The sequence below is a fragment of the Paraphaeosphaeria sporulosa genome (assembly GCF_001642045.1).
Source record: "Paraphaeosphaeria sporulosa strain AP3s5-JAC2a unplaced genomic scaffold CC84scaffold_10, whole genome shotgun sequence".
Taxonomy (NCBI): Eukaryota; Fungi; Ascomycota; class Dothideomycetes; order Pleosporales; family Didymosphaeriaceae; genus Paraphaeosphaeria; species Paraphaeosphaeria sporulosa.
Genome location: NW_017253369.1, coordinates 886,049 through 898,847, shown reverse-complemented (window position 1 = coordinate 898,847; position 12,799 = coordinate 886,049). Strand labels below are relative to the sequence as shown.

Below are 12,799 nucleotides of genomic sequence, written 5' to 3'. Positions count from 1 at the left end.
TCCACCATGCAAAAGCCGTCCGTATATTCTAGCGAGGTCGACAATGTCGCAGTCATGCAGATTCTCATGAATAGTATATACAATAGAAGTGAAAACAACTCTCCAACTATCACAGACCATCGAACCCGCCACTAGCCAGCCAATCGAAGTCACGACATCTAGAACTCGCGCGGGTGCTCACGGCCGAGGCCGAAGATGCTCTTCCTGACGAAAGAAACGAACCTCTTTGCAGAGGCAGAGTACACGGCTGGGCCTGGAATCTTGTAGCTGGAAGCATCGCTGTAGATGTTGACCTTGATGCCTGCGTCATCCTCGGTGTACAACTTGTTGGCAGCCGTGGCAGTCGGGCTAGTGGAGCCTCCACCAGTGACCTCGATGTTGATGCACTTGGGATAGTTTTGGGCGCCGTTCTCTTGCCCTGCCGAATGCAGAGCGATTATTTCGTGGCGCAGAACGTACTGGCCATCCGCAATGTCAGAAGGGATCGTGACAGTCCAGGTCTGATTATTTGCGATGAGCTTGTCAGTAGCCCACTGGTCGCTTTCGTAACCGGCTTCGTCGATCTTGAAGAACTGCAGGTCGGTGGACTTGGCGGAGGTTGCATCGTCGACCTTGGCGAGATAGTCAAGGACGGGACCCTTGTGCGATTCTGGCCAGGTGGTCCACTGTATGTCGATCTTGCTGCCTGCCTTGACGGAGGCAACCTTTCCTCCGGCGGTGGCGTCTTTGTGGCAAGCAATCTTGGTAGCGTCGCCATACATAGAAGGCTCAACGAACCCATTGTCCAGGCACTCAGGGCAGGACCATTCGATGACCTCCGGCGCAGGGCTCTGGTATTGGAAGCTCGGGTCGTAAGCCGTGTAAGGAGTACCATCAACCGTAATGGCGTTTAAGTGGCCATGGGCTGACACAGAGGATGCCAATGCTCCAACAAGAGCGGCAACTTGAATCTTTGAAGAAGACATTGCCAACGGATTCGATACTTAGCAGGAATCGTGGTAGTGAAGGATAACTTAAGCTTCGAATTCAATGAAGAGTGTGGAAGAATGACTTCAGTCGATGAAGCGAGTTGGAACGAATAGAAGTGTCGAAAGGAATGTAAGTGAATGACTTGCAAGACGCTATGAGAGAAAGCTGTACCGTTGACTTTGCGCCTTATATACCACGAATCAAATTACTGATAATGACATGTCGATCAGTCTAGAGCATGTCAAACAAGTACTTCCAATGCCCACGGTCATTTGCTTGTCTCACCCAGGCTCCACAAGAGTTACCTGACGCTGTGGAGAACGACCCACTATCCGCGGTCATGACCAGTTCTTGACGAATGCCTGTCCCATAGTCAGGTTAGAAAGACGACTCGACTATCATGTCATCGACCTAGAATATCGAAAAACACGGCCAAGGGCAGTTTCAAAGTCAATGTGGATTGCCGATCCGAACAGGTTCCTTGGTATTTACAGGTCCAGCAGCGAGTTGCGACGAGTCTAAACTACATCGTGATGCTCTCAAAAATATGGTGCTGTTGATCTGTAGCACAAGAGGTGCATGGCGAGGATGACCGCCCTCTATTGGACTTAGTGTGCACACGCGTCTCCCGTCAACTCAACCATCCTACTCCTGCAGCATCAACGCATTTTCCACTCTATGTCCGGAGGTTTCATCCTCCCCAGTCTTCTTTCATTTACTTCCTGCAAGAAAAGCCACACGGTCACCGTTTGCGTCACGCGTTTCGTTCTATTCGTCTAGGCTTGTTTCACGAACACCCGCGAGTGGGTCAACTTAATATCGACCACGCAGTCGGAGCTCAGAGACTGGATAGTTGTGCACGCAAAAAACTTCCACCGAAATCATTTATGGATACTTCGACCACCAGAAGGGCTGGTTTGTGATGCTCTCCTCAGAGCTTTCTGCAGTTTCATCGCGAATGAGGTCGGGTATCTACGTCATTGTGTCCCCTTCCAACATTGGGCTTGACCACAGAACCGTGCCTGAAACACAATACTATCCGCTTCACTAATCAACTGAAGCCTTTCAACGGAACTAGACCAGTTCTGTCCGTTTTGGTGGTACACTCAAACTTCTGCACTCGGCGCTGCGTAATTCAGAGATCCCTTGGTATTTATCAAGTCGGATGCATCGATCGCTATCGTGTCACGCGTCAAATCTGCATCTGTCGGCAGCGAAGAGAATCGAAGCAATGCCATCGTCTTGCACCACTGTAGCAAGCACCAATGCTATATGACACCTCTCTCTATTCTCATGTTATCAGATCTTCCCGACTGTTTCGTAACTGCAATTGATTACGGTCCATCGTCTGTTAGCAATTATAGTTGAGAAGCTCAGTACCGTACGTAAGTGAAGGTAGGATTTGGTTGGGATTCTTGCTTGATCTCCTGTGGGTTAGTACCATATCTACACAGGTAACCTAGCCATTCATTCGTCGTAGGCCTTTATCGCGCAACCATACCCATCTCACTACTTTGTGAGTTCTCTGGGCCAGGCGATGTTGAGTATCCGCAGTCTATCGTTAAAGGTGGGCAATCTTACTTAGAGACAGGTCAACCTGCGCAGGGTTGCCTATATAAGTGAAGCAACTCGTAAATATAACAAATGAATAAACAGCCTGGAGTTTACAGGATTATCCTTGGGAAACCCCCATCGACAAGACGTAAGTTGGGTACATCAAAGATACTACACATGGATAAACCGTACACAAACGAGTCTACCATCGAAACAGTTTGCACAGCCGTCATATATCATGTTGCTACCTACATGATCATTAGCATCTTCGTTGCTTTTGCTTTCACATTAGCTATAACACTCGTCGACTGCATATTGTCCCGGTCTGTAATCGAATTCGTTGCAAGGATCCTCGTTGGGCGTACGGTTGTGTGTTTCTTAGTAGAGGTTTGGTAGTGGCTCTCTCCGACCAACAAGGGGATGTTGATATACAGCTGGAGCTCTTGGAAAACGTGGGGCTGGCCCAGTAACGAAGACAGTGAAAAGTATTGTCGCGGAAAGCATGGTACTTTGCAGGATCTCGATTCATTTTAAGAACCGAGAACATGGAGTGGGGAAACATCAACACGCGGAAACAACCCTATGATCCGCCGCCTCAAGAGTCTCAGTCATGGGAGACCAACTGCCATTGGCCCTTCATTTCCACCGGCCTGTTACTCTCTTGTCGACCCTCGGAGGCCAATACGGGAACCTGGCGACCCGTCACTACAGTCAGTAAGAAAAAGATACACTCTCACTTCTGTATAAAGGTCGCGCTTCGAAGTGATTCCAGAAGACGTACCAAATTCAATCAGAGGAACTTTGAATCAGCGCACTGGTTCGCTATCACGACCACATCCGAAGCCGATCCAGCTGATCCTTCCTCTTCTTAATCGTCTCCGGGTCTCCTTCTGTTGTCATAAGGTCTGGTCGTCGAGGCGGCGTCTGATATTTGAGGACGCTTACGGTATTTGCGTCGGGTTCGATGAGCATATTGGGGTTCTGCTGAGGTCTAAAATGAGGTGCCAGAGACGAAGTCGTCTTCCGTGTCGCGATGTGCACATTCTCAAGGCGGTTTGCGAGCTTTGCCGCTTCTTGCTTATTTTGTACATCGTTCGGACTATCTTCGTCGCCAGCGGCCGTTGGCTTGTCGCTATCGCAGGCGCCATATCCGCTATGATTAGCATTGTCATCTTTGATACGAGCGAAGGCCTTGTTAACTACCATCTTCCACGCGTTGAGGAGGATATGGAAGCGGCCCACGCAAAGAGAGAGTATGAGAGCGATGGCGGCGACGGCGACATACTGGCCAACCGGATCGAGGACGAAATATTCAAGCCAAGTGCCAGTGGCGAGCTCGGTGATGCAGGATTGTATTGCGTTCCACGTTTTCTCGATGAAGAGCTCAAAAGCGAATTTGTCGCGGAATGCACCGCGCATGACTGAGTGTGGAGCTTGTAGCTGGTGGTGGAAGCTGAATTTGAGTCTGTCCAGGTGGTGGAAACGCATTTTAAGAAGAGAATCTGGGCCAGCGCCGCCGTGAAAATAACCTCACTCGAGAAGGTTGTTCTTGAAAGGAAATCAATTCTGCCTTTGCCAACTCAGTTGCTCAATGGTGATAGGTCCACGTGTTCCACGTGCAAGTCTCCTCACCTTCAGATGTGTACAAGCACAAAAGAACCCCCAAATGGTCCCTATGGTTGTCAAGAAGTGGTGTTGCAGCCCACAATAGATGCTCAAGCCACTGCTTCAGCGCTATTGCATTAGCTGCGGGTTCCCGAATCTCTCTAATCTGCTAACAAACGATTCATACAGAGCCAAGGATGCACTTCAGGTCTCATATTTCATTGCTTTATTTCTATGTCAGCCTGAAAAACCTGCACAGACTTGCACGTATGTGCAAAGAGAATCGGGCGTGGCTCAGTCTAGCGTTTAAGTCACTATGATCTTAGATTTCTGTCTGGCCGTATTAGTCAATGGTCTTGGTCCAGAGTGATTGCGCATGCTTTTCCAGGCGGCTTGCTAGATTATTTAGCAGACAGTTGATGGGGCGTTGTGTAGCTGAGAACATGCTGACGGAACAAACACACGAACACAAATACATGATAATGAGTGCACGCCTCAGGGATATTAAGCCTCCTGGGAGCCCTTACTCCCGCCGTATTGCAAGTTTTGAACCGCATGTGACTCTTGTTCCAAGTCATTGATCAATCTTTTCAAGCCAGTCTTCATTGGCTGCAGTTGTTCCATTGTGACTGTTCCTTCTGCTAGTGCCGATTCGAAGCCCTTGTCCCAATTCGCTAGGGACCCACGAAGACAGCTGACACTCGCTTGTGGGTCGTAACTCCGGTTATGTTTCGGCTCTATATTCAGCGAAGATAAGAAGGCGCTCACATCAAAGCTTTCGCCGTGACGAGATTTCTCTTCTTCTATGTCCTCCAAAATGATCCTCTGCAGTCTTATCAAATTCATTGTCGACGAAAGAAGTGTGGGATTGCGTTCACTATCTGTGCCGGCCTTCGGTCCAGGTGATGCCAGTCCTAGAGTCTGAATTCTTTCGTTGATCTGAAATGCGATGTATTCAGCTTCCCGAGTCATGGTATCCACAGTGTTGCCTGAAGGTCGGGGATTTGATCGTGCTGCCAACTTCCAGTCTATGCGAGGCTCGTCTATCCCTGCATATAGTAAAACGGGGTAGATAGGCTGTGGTAGCCAGCTCACGGGAGTCTTTTCCGGGAAGGGGCTCAAGGTTGATGTCCCCGAGATTCCCGCACGGCGCAGAAAGAGCCGTATAAATAATGTCGTCTGATAAAATGGCTTCCCTAGGAAAATGTGGTCCAGTTTTCCAAGGAAGTCAGGGCTGTTTGCCAGCTGCATCAAGTCGTCGTCCTTCTTTTGTTCCGCTTTGCACATCTCATTTTGTGCTTTCATACTGCGGGAGCGATTTAAGATCGCGTGCGCTGCACCCTGTGATCCCAGAATTGCCCCCGCAAGAGTAATTCCGGCATATCCCACGAATCGTTGCCAGGGTGGGAGCATGCCCAAAGGGCTCACTTTGATACGCAAAGCCAGGGCGCTGAGCCCGCCCAAAATGGCGCCGTCATCGGCGGTGAATCCATTGCTACGTGCACATAATCTGCTAGGCGATGTCGACACCTGCACGTCTTTCTTGACAAGGATTTCGCGCGTTATTCGAGTGTCGACTATGGCACAGGTACCGACAGCCAGCATTGACAAAGCACCAAATCTGAAGGTCCACGCTCCCGGACGAGCGCGACGAAACAATCGTAAAACGGGAGCGGAGAATAGTGCACCTACTATCGCAAAGCCGCCAGCTGCATCAAGAATGCCAGTCGAAAGCCAGTTTTGATTGGGTGGCCTCCACCCAAGCTCCTCATCTGCTGCTATTATAGCGTTAGAAACTTGTTCACGACTTTGATTCAACTGTCATACCCCTGAGGCCTGGAAAGAGGCGAATCACCATGGCTTCGTCGCAAAGTGAACTGCGCTTTGCACACACAGTCCTGACAAAATTCACAACTGTACACGTGCAGAGTCGCGACGCGAAGTTTATACTGTAGGTACCAATGGTACGATATGTGCACGGACCAATCGTCGGGCCGAACCTTGCCCAAATTCGTTCTTCCGTCGCACATCACCGCCATCAAACGATCAATCCCAAATTCCACCTGCCAACTTCTCCAGTAAAACTATAAAAATCGCAACAATGTTCCGCCGTTTCTTCACCTCTCAAGAGCTCAAGAACACCGGCTCTCTCGCGCGTGACCTGCTCGCGAGCGAGCGCACCTTTTTGGCCTGGACTCGCACCGGTCTTGGCTTTATAGCCTTGGGAGTTGCCTTAGAGAAAGTCGAAGCTTTTGCGGCCATCTCCCCGACTCTACTGCATCTAGAGGATAGCAGAACCAAGTTGGCGGCAGGGGTTCTGGTTGGAAGCGGCAGCTTGTGCGTCGCTCACGGCACGGCCAGGTACTTTGGCGTGATGAAACAGTTGGAAAGAGGCGTGTTTAGACCAAACGTGGCCGGCATCACCATGATGGCTACGATGAGCATCGGGATCGCAGTTGCAGGGACGTTGCTAGTATTGGAGAATGAAGATACCAAGAAGAGAAGAAAGAATATCGACCTGCAGAGTGGATGAACGGTGCCCACGACTAGTACCAGACGGTCCATCATGATCATCCAATCAAGGAAGGGCGATACCTAGCCATCTTAGACGCAACCGCTCGGTTTCGGTGTAGCCGGTGTTGATTGGCAACATGCATAGGGTGTGAAGAAGTGTGCCACTTGCATCCTGTGGACATTGAACGTAGATTAAACAGTCAGTGGTGAGTACACCAAACCAATTCAAGTCTGCAAAATGAGCAGAGTATAGCACTAAAAGTTCCAATCCTTCATTATAATCGTTAGCCTAAGCCAGAATCTTCGAAGCCACAGCTGGAACTCATCAGGCCGAAAGCCCGATCGGAAACAAACTACTACATACCAATCATCCAAGTAACATTATCACTGGATGATTTTGAAGCTCGGGGGATGCTTGCATAGCTCCATTATCTGCGGCTGGATCAAAACGGCTTGTTGGATCTAGCAGCATGGCTCTGTGGGAGCACTGGTATCAAGGTCTGGCTGAGGTATGCGGGCGCTTTTCCCAGGACAGTGCAGTCGAGTCGTGATCCCACTCCAGCCTCAAGAGGCTCCGAGTTCATGGGAAGAGAGCAAGCCACCTCAGGAGTAGGGAAAGCTTTGGTATGCATGTTTGTGCTGAGCGCCTTTGAAATGGGGGCGAGTGCTACTGGAGGGGTGGCGAGAGTCGCTTTATGAGTGTATCCGGAAGTTCTGGAAGATGCAGATGACACAAGACTGGCATCCTTGGGCGGCACGTTGATGTTAGGGTCTCCTGGATCCTGAGGCTTCAGCAGTATTCCTTTGCGACCGGCCTCAGCTATCGCTTGAACCCAGGCCTCGGCTAGCTTCTCATAATCTTTGTCATTTGGAAGCGTTCCATCAACCAATTCCTCTGCTTTGATGACCGGGTGTAGGTCAGCAAGTATGATTCGCGCTTGCCTCTCCTGCAAGCTCTTCACCAAGGTTTCGTACTGAGGGTTGACTATTTTACGGATGCGCTCATCTGCGCCAGCTTTGGCGTTGAATATATATGAGTGTCAAGAGGATGATAATGACATCTGGAATCTCGCCAAAAAGAAACTCGATCAGCTTATACATGCGCTCGCCGATCTTGTCAATGGGGTACTCGGAAGCTTCACGGATAACATCGTTAGTGCCGGCGCTATCCTAATGTTAGAGATATCTCCGTCGACAACGAGGGGACACCTACTTGATCAGTGTAAGATTTGGCTTGAAGGCTACATCATTCCTGGCAAACAGAGCGACTTGATCGACTCGCGCCCCTGGGTGGCCTTCATTTTCCTGTCAAATAATATCAGGCCTGCCCACGCCAGCGCGCATCAGGGAGCAAGAAAAGAAGCTTACATTATCCGACATCTTCCCGCTGTGCACGGTGCCCACCATATCAACAATCGTGCTTCGCTGCTCGAGAAACTCGCGAAGATGTTCGCGGTACCCGTTGCCATCAGTTGAGTCCTAGCCCCAGGTAATGGAGGCAGCAAGAGGTAAAATGCGCAAAGGGAAATGCGGATGGTGTGGAACGATGAAGTTGTTGCCAATTGAGTCGTGAGCGTCGCGTAGGTGTCGCGCCCACCGAAGCGAGAAGAAGCGGAATTGCAATCGCGTGGACATATATCGCCGACCACATGGTGTATAGTATCAGTATTTGATAGCAGAAAGCCTATAGTTCGGCGGTGGACGCGAATATGAGCAAGTGCCGGGAGCACTAGAGTGGATGGTGGGAAGGAACGCTGAATGGCCGAGGGAAGTTACGTCAAACGCAACATTGAAGCCTCGCCTGGGCCGTTGCTGTGGCTTAGGCGGTCATAAATTAATCTTCACTCTCCATGCTAACAAATTGAAAAAATGGTGGGAGTTATGCCGCTGATCTGACTGACTATTCCGGCCGAGTGAGGCCAGGGATAGTCTACCGTGAAGCTACCCATGTGCCCACGAAATATGGACAACGCTCAGGTAAGCCAGTCTACCATGAAAGAGAATCCCCACTTTGCTCCGTCAATCCGCGGGCAACAGTAAACTCTTCGAGAGATTTTGCGGTCACTTCTCCTGCGCTTGCACGCGCTCACGTGGAAGATCCACCATCTGAGCTAGGCAATACGCAGCCTTTCACCCAAGATTGTCGTAAGAAATGGATTTGGATTGTGCAAGATCCTCGAGTTATGCTGACATGAAATTCACGAAAGGCAAGGAGCATCCTCAATAAATCAAATCGATTGAGCTACCTAGAGCTGCATTGAGAACTTTAAGAATTCAGACACCGTCTATGCGAGTATCTAGCCAATTCCAAGTTGTAAATGTAAGGCTTATGTCACGCTGAGAATTTGTCCAGGCCAGTCGTCCGCTGGATTCGTATTAGCATTGGGACGCACCCGGTAGCGCACCAGACACATTCCGCTCTTCATCTCATCACCTGGGAATGGCGTAGTGTACATACTACGACTTTTCCATTCAACGCATCACCGCTTCTCGGTCTTCCGCGTGGATCGTACCCTCATACAACACAGGTACGGACACATGCGCAAGATGCGCAGCCAGAGCCTCCAACTGCTCATGTGCGACCATCGCATATTCCAGGACCGGTAATATCGTCTTTATGTCCTTCTACAGGCGACGATCCCGGAACTTGTTCTCCTTCCGCAACTTCACCGCGTTCGCGACAACGCACTTCTACACTGGATCGTTGCTGTAATTCTGCCAGCCTTGTTTAGGTGCCTCCGCACCGACGTGAGACATGACATTCGCCAAACCCAGGAAATAACAGGACTGGATTGTGTCCCTGCTGTCCACCTGGTACATGGTGACGACGATGCCGTTGCAGATGCGCTTGCGGAGGGCACCGAGGTAGTTGTTGACGCCGAGGACGCAGCCTGCCTCGTAGATGTTCATTGCATCGTACAGAGTCTCGATTTGCACTGGCTCCTCGAAGACTTGGATAAGCTTACGAGCTCCGAACGCCAATTGAGGATATTCGGAGCCGGCAACCGATTTGATGGAGATGTCGCGGATGAAGTCGAGTGCGACGTTCATGCCAATCGGCTTGCATGACAGGAAATTTCACGTCCTGCAACGTGTGTATTCAAGTCGCGCTTGAGTATGCTGTCGTGCCCATAGCAGGATCGATGCACGTTCGTGTTCATACCTTCAGGTGCAAGAAGTGGAGAGCCTGTATAGACAAGGATTGTACTTCTTCTCAGGCTTCGCCTCCGGTTCCTTCTGGACCTGCTCCATCCCAGGTATGAGTGCCTTAGCATTCTCTGGCTTCATTGTGCCGGTGGTGGAGTTGACCTCATCTCCAAGTGGGCATCGAGGGATTCGTTGAGGATGGAAGTCTTGGCCTCCTTCGGCAGTATGAGGGTAGCCAAATTCATGGCCAGGGCGCTCTTGTGGGTCATTTCGATCGCCGATACGGGTAGCAGGCGCTTTTTTTATGCCTGCTCTGTTGGGTCGGGGGGGGGGGGGGGGGTTGCGCGCTTGGGCATGACATGTTAACCTTGTGGTGGTTTTCTTTCTAAAACTTATGGGCGTTAACGTTCAGGGTTAACCAACAATGGCTTTGAGTGGCTGCGTGGGGAGAATGGAGCAGTCTTGCTGGGGAGTTTTGTATAGAGGTGGTATCGAGCTAGATTCGTGCATATAGCGCTAATGGTTTTACCCACAATGTTGATAGTGAGGGCCAACCGACCATGGCGCTTTCAGGTAAAACATGACTTGTGACCTTAAAGTAGATCGCATGTGAGACTCGTTCACAGAATTTCATTATCCACCCTGGTACACGTGCTGGGGTCCGGAGCTCGTTCCATAGCCTGTATTCAACTAGAACTTCCATATGGGGATGATGGAGCTCACTGATCAAAAACCCATGACAACCGGCCATCTCCTTCGCTTGAGCACAAACATAGGGGCTCCTTAACTTTATCCCGCGCTGAGATTGTATGTTCGCCACAAGCTACATGTGTATGTCAAACTGATGCGTGTTTGCGCAACATGGTAAGCCTTCTCAACCAAGACTCATCTTGATAATTGAGCCGCCCCAGCTTGACCAGAGCTCTGGATCACCGTTGGAATCCTCCATGAACCGGAGACACCTGATGCTGACCTTGTCGATACTTGGTTGCGGGATCTCCCTCAATAGCTTGCCCGTCCACATGTTGTAGATCTTGATAGCTGCTGATGAGTTGATATCCTGAGCAGCTGCGATAAGCCCGAGGTCAGGTTGCACGGCCATATCTAGATAGTGATCATCGGCATTGTCGTATGGAAAGCTCAGTATAGGCTGGGACCTGTTCACCATTGTCAGCATGCAATTTGTTAGAGGAAACCGTGGTTCCGAACGACGAAAATAGCCATGTAGAGCATCAATGCTTCAATACTAGGGTTTATGCAACTCCACCAATACATACCAATTGTGGGCGACCGTAAATTTCATCTTCTTCCGCTTCTGGCGATTTCCCGTGCCAGGATATTGATCGTTAAAGAACTTGTCATTGTAGTGTCCTTGCGCATGCCTTGAAAACGTATCTCGCGAGCGAATGTCATATACAAAAAGACCATCCTGCAAGCCCGCGCATACAAGCCGTGTTGGGTCATCGGCTCGCTTCAGCTTTGTGATTGGGAACGGGTTTGTCAGGATGTGAGAGTGGCCCTTTGAGCGGGTGTCATAGAGAAGAATCTTGCCACTACGCTCTCCAAGTACAACCGTAGTCGGAGATAACCAATCAAGCGCTAACATATCGGATCCACTTTGTAACGCGGTTGAAGAATTCCAATCGCCGGCCGGAGAGCGTTCGAAAAGCATCATAGATGAAGCTGCGGCTACGGCAAGGCTCTCTGTACCCGATTGCGGTACACTATCCGGACTAGATGAGAATGGTGGAGCTGCCGCACCCCAGATCGTTGAGCAGTTCTTTGGAGTAAATTGTTGATTCACGTATGGTCCATCGACGTCCGGATCTGACTTATTGAAGGGTTAGTAAAAATGTGCATAGTAGCCGTTCCAATGGCTGGGCCATGCACGGGCTAAATCACTTTCAATGGAGTTGATCTGGGTGCCCTGACAAGGTACTTACCAAATACACCGTAGGAGCTCTATCGGATCCATACGTTGTCGCAGCTAGCGCTCCAGAGCTTGGCAAATAGGTCAACGATGATATGGAAGATGTGAGCCTTGCAAGCATATCCCAGTCTTCGAAAGAGTACTCGTTCAAGCTTTCAGCGAAGGAGGAGCCGAAAGGCATTCCGTCTGGTAAAGACACATCTTCCATATCTTGATCGATATCGGGCCCCGGAATTGGGATGCTACTGGGTGGATTTCGTCGGCGACGCCTTATCGCGTTGTCCCCGTGGACAGCATAGATGGTTTTAGTATGCGGGTCGCGATCGAAGAAGCGGATAACGCCATGCACTGGTTGCTCAACGACCTAAGCACGAACGCGTCAGTACGTAATACTTCAGCCGCAGTTTAGGAAGCTGAGAGTAGGTAAAGACGTGGCTAGGATCAAATGCCAGTACATACTGTCTTCATTTTCTCTATCCCGGCCACGCAAGCACTGGGCCAGATGCCATGTGTATAGTACGTTTTCCGTCGGCCACCGATCTCTCTATCTAGGCCAGCCAATTGCAGGCCCCAATTTTTTCGAGTATGTGGCCGCACAACAGTCTCCCGGTCTCTCTTCTCTTGTTGCTTTCGAGCGACTTTCTCAGCCGCAGCTTTCTTCTGCTCTTTTCGGACATTTTGAAGGGTGTATTTTGCTTGCGATGGTGGCGCGGAATGAGTTGTCGTGATTTTGAAGTATTTTCCCTTCTCAGCGTCGAAGTAGTAGCCTGGGATCACCCTTGGCTGAGACATTATCGAAAGACTGGTACCATGAGGATGGTGCCCTCGTCCGCTTAAAATAGTGTTCGAGGCTACCCGCCGTATCTTCCTCCAAATGCTTTGGAGACCAAGTGCATGCGAAAGTATGATGCTATGTCCGAGTGCGCTCGGTGATTGCACGTGACAAGATCGATAGCAGTTGCACTCGAGGTGGATGTCCAATGAACGAAGCGCAACTGATCGTCCTAGCTAGGCCATATTGGCTTAAGAGTGATCAGCAGAAAACCAGGAAGATTAGTACAGCGAGACGGTGGGAGGTGT

At 50.2% G+C, this 12,799-nt stretch overlaps 6 protein-coding genes across 6 annotated transcripts; 1 reads left to right on the top strand and 5 right to left on the bottom strand.

The window, feature by feature from the left end:
• Positions 1-23: 23 nt before the first annotated feature.
• On the bottom strand, positions 24-1,393 carry CC84DRAFT_1167826 (glycoside hydrolase). The gene has a single exon (XM_018179270.1). It carries the CDS (start codon positions 963-965, stop codon positions 159-161), a length of 807 nt encoding a protein of 268 aa, XP_018032018.1. The 5' UTR covers positions 966-1,393; the 3' UTR covers positions 24-158.
• Positions 1,394-3,348: 1,955 nt separating this feature from the next.
• CC84DRAFT_1221139 (uncharacterized protein) lies at positions 3,349-4,011 on the bottom strand (the record flags this gene model as incomplete). The annotated part of the gene is made up of 1 exon (XM_018183232.1): positions 3,349-4,011. One exon carries the CDS (start codon positions 4,009-4,011, stop codon positions 3,349-3,351), a length of 663 nt encoding a protein of 220 aa, XP_018032017.1.
• Positions 4,012-4,433: 422 nt separating this feature from the next.
• CC84DRAFT_210101 (uncharacterized protein) lies at positions 4,434-6,071 on the bottom strand. Its single transcript, XM_018185591.1, has 2 exons — positions 5,956-6,071; positions 4,434-5,906 (listed from the first exon to the last, which is right to left on the bottom strand). Exons 1-2 carry the CDS (start codon positions 5,984-5,986, stop codon positions 4,633-4,635), a joined length of 1,305 nt encoding a protein of 434 aa, XP_018032016.1. The 5' UTR covers positions 5,987-6,071; the 3' UTR covers positions 4,434-4,632.
• Position 6,072: 1 nt separating this feature from the next.
• CC84DRAFT_205807 (uncharacterized protein) lies at positions 6,073-7,149 on the top strand. The gene has a single exon (XM_018185589.1). It carries the CDS (start codon positions 6,230-6,232, stop codon positions 6,659-6,661), a length of 432 nt encoding a protein of 143 aa, XP_018032015.1. The 5' UTR covers positions 6,073-6,229; the 3' UTR covers positions 6,662-7,149.
• CC84DRAFT_1221136 (uncharacterized protein) lies at positions 7,086-8,022 on the bottom strand (the record flags this gene model as incomplete). Its single annotated transcript, XM_018183231.1, has 4 exons — positions 7,086-7,589; positions 7,702-7,807; positions 7,856-7,947; positions 8,011-8,022. 4 exons carry the CDS (start codon positions 8,020-8,022, stop codon positions 7,086-7,088), a joined length of 714 nt encoding a protein of 237 aa, XP_018032014.1.
• Positions 8,023-10,663: 2,641 nt separating this feature from the next.
• On the bottom strand, positions 10,664-12,511 carry CC84DRAFT_1189916 (uncharacterized protein; the record flags this gene model as incomplete). Its single annotated transcript, XM_018181082.1, has 5 exons — positions 10,664-10,946; positions 11,067-11,620; positions 11,733-11,905; positions 11,966-12,083; positions 12,179-12,511. 5 exons carry the CDS (start codon positions 12,509-12,511, stop codon positions 10,664-10,666), a joined length of 1,461 nt encoding a protein of 486 aa, XP_018032013.1.
• Positions 12,512-12,799: the final 288 nt, after the last annotated feature.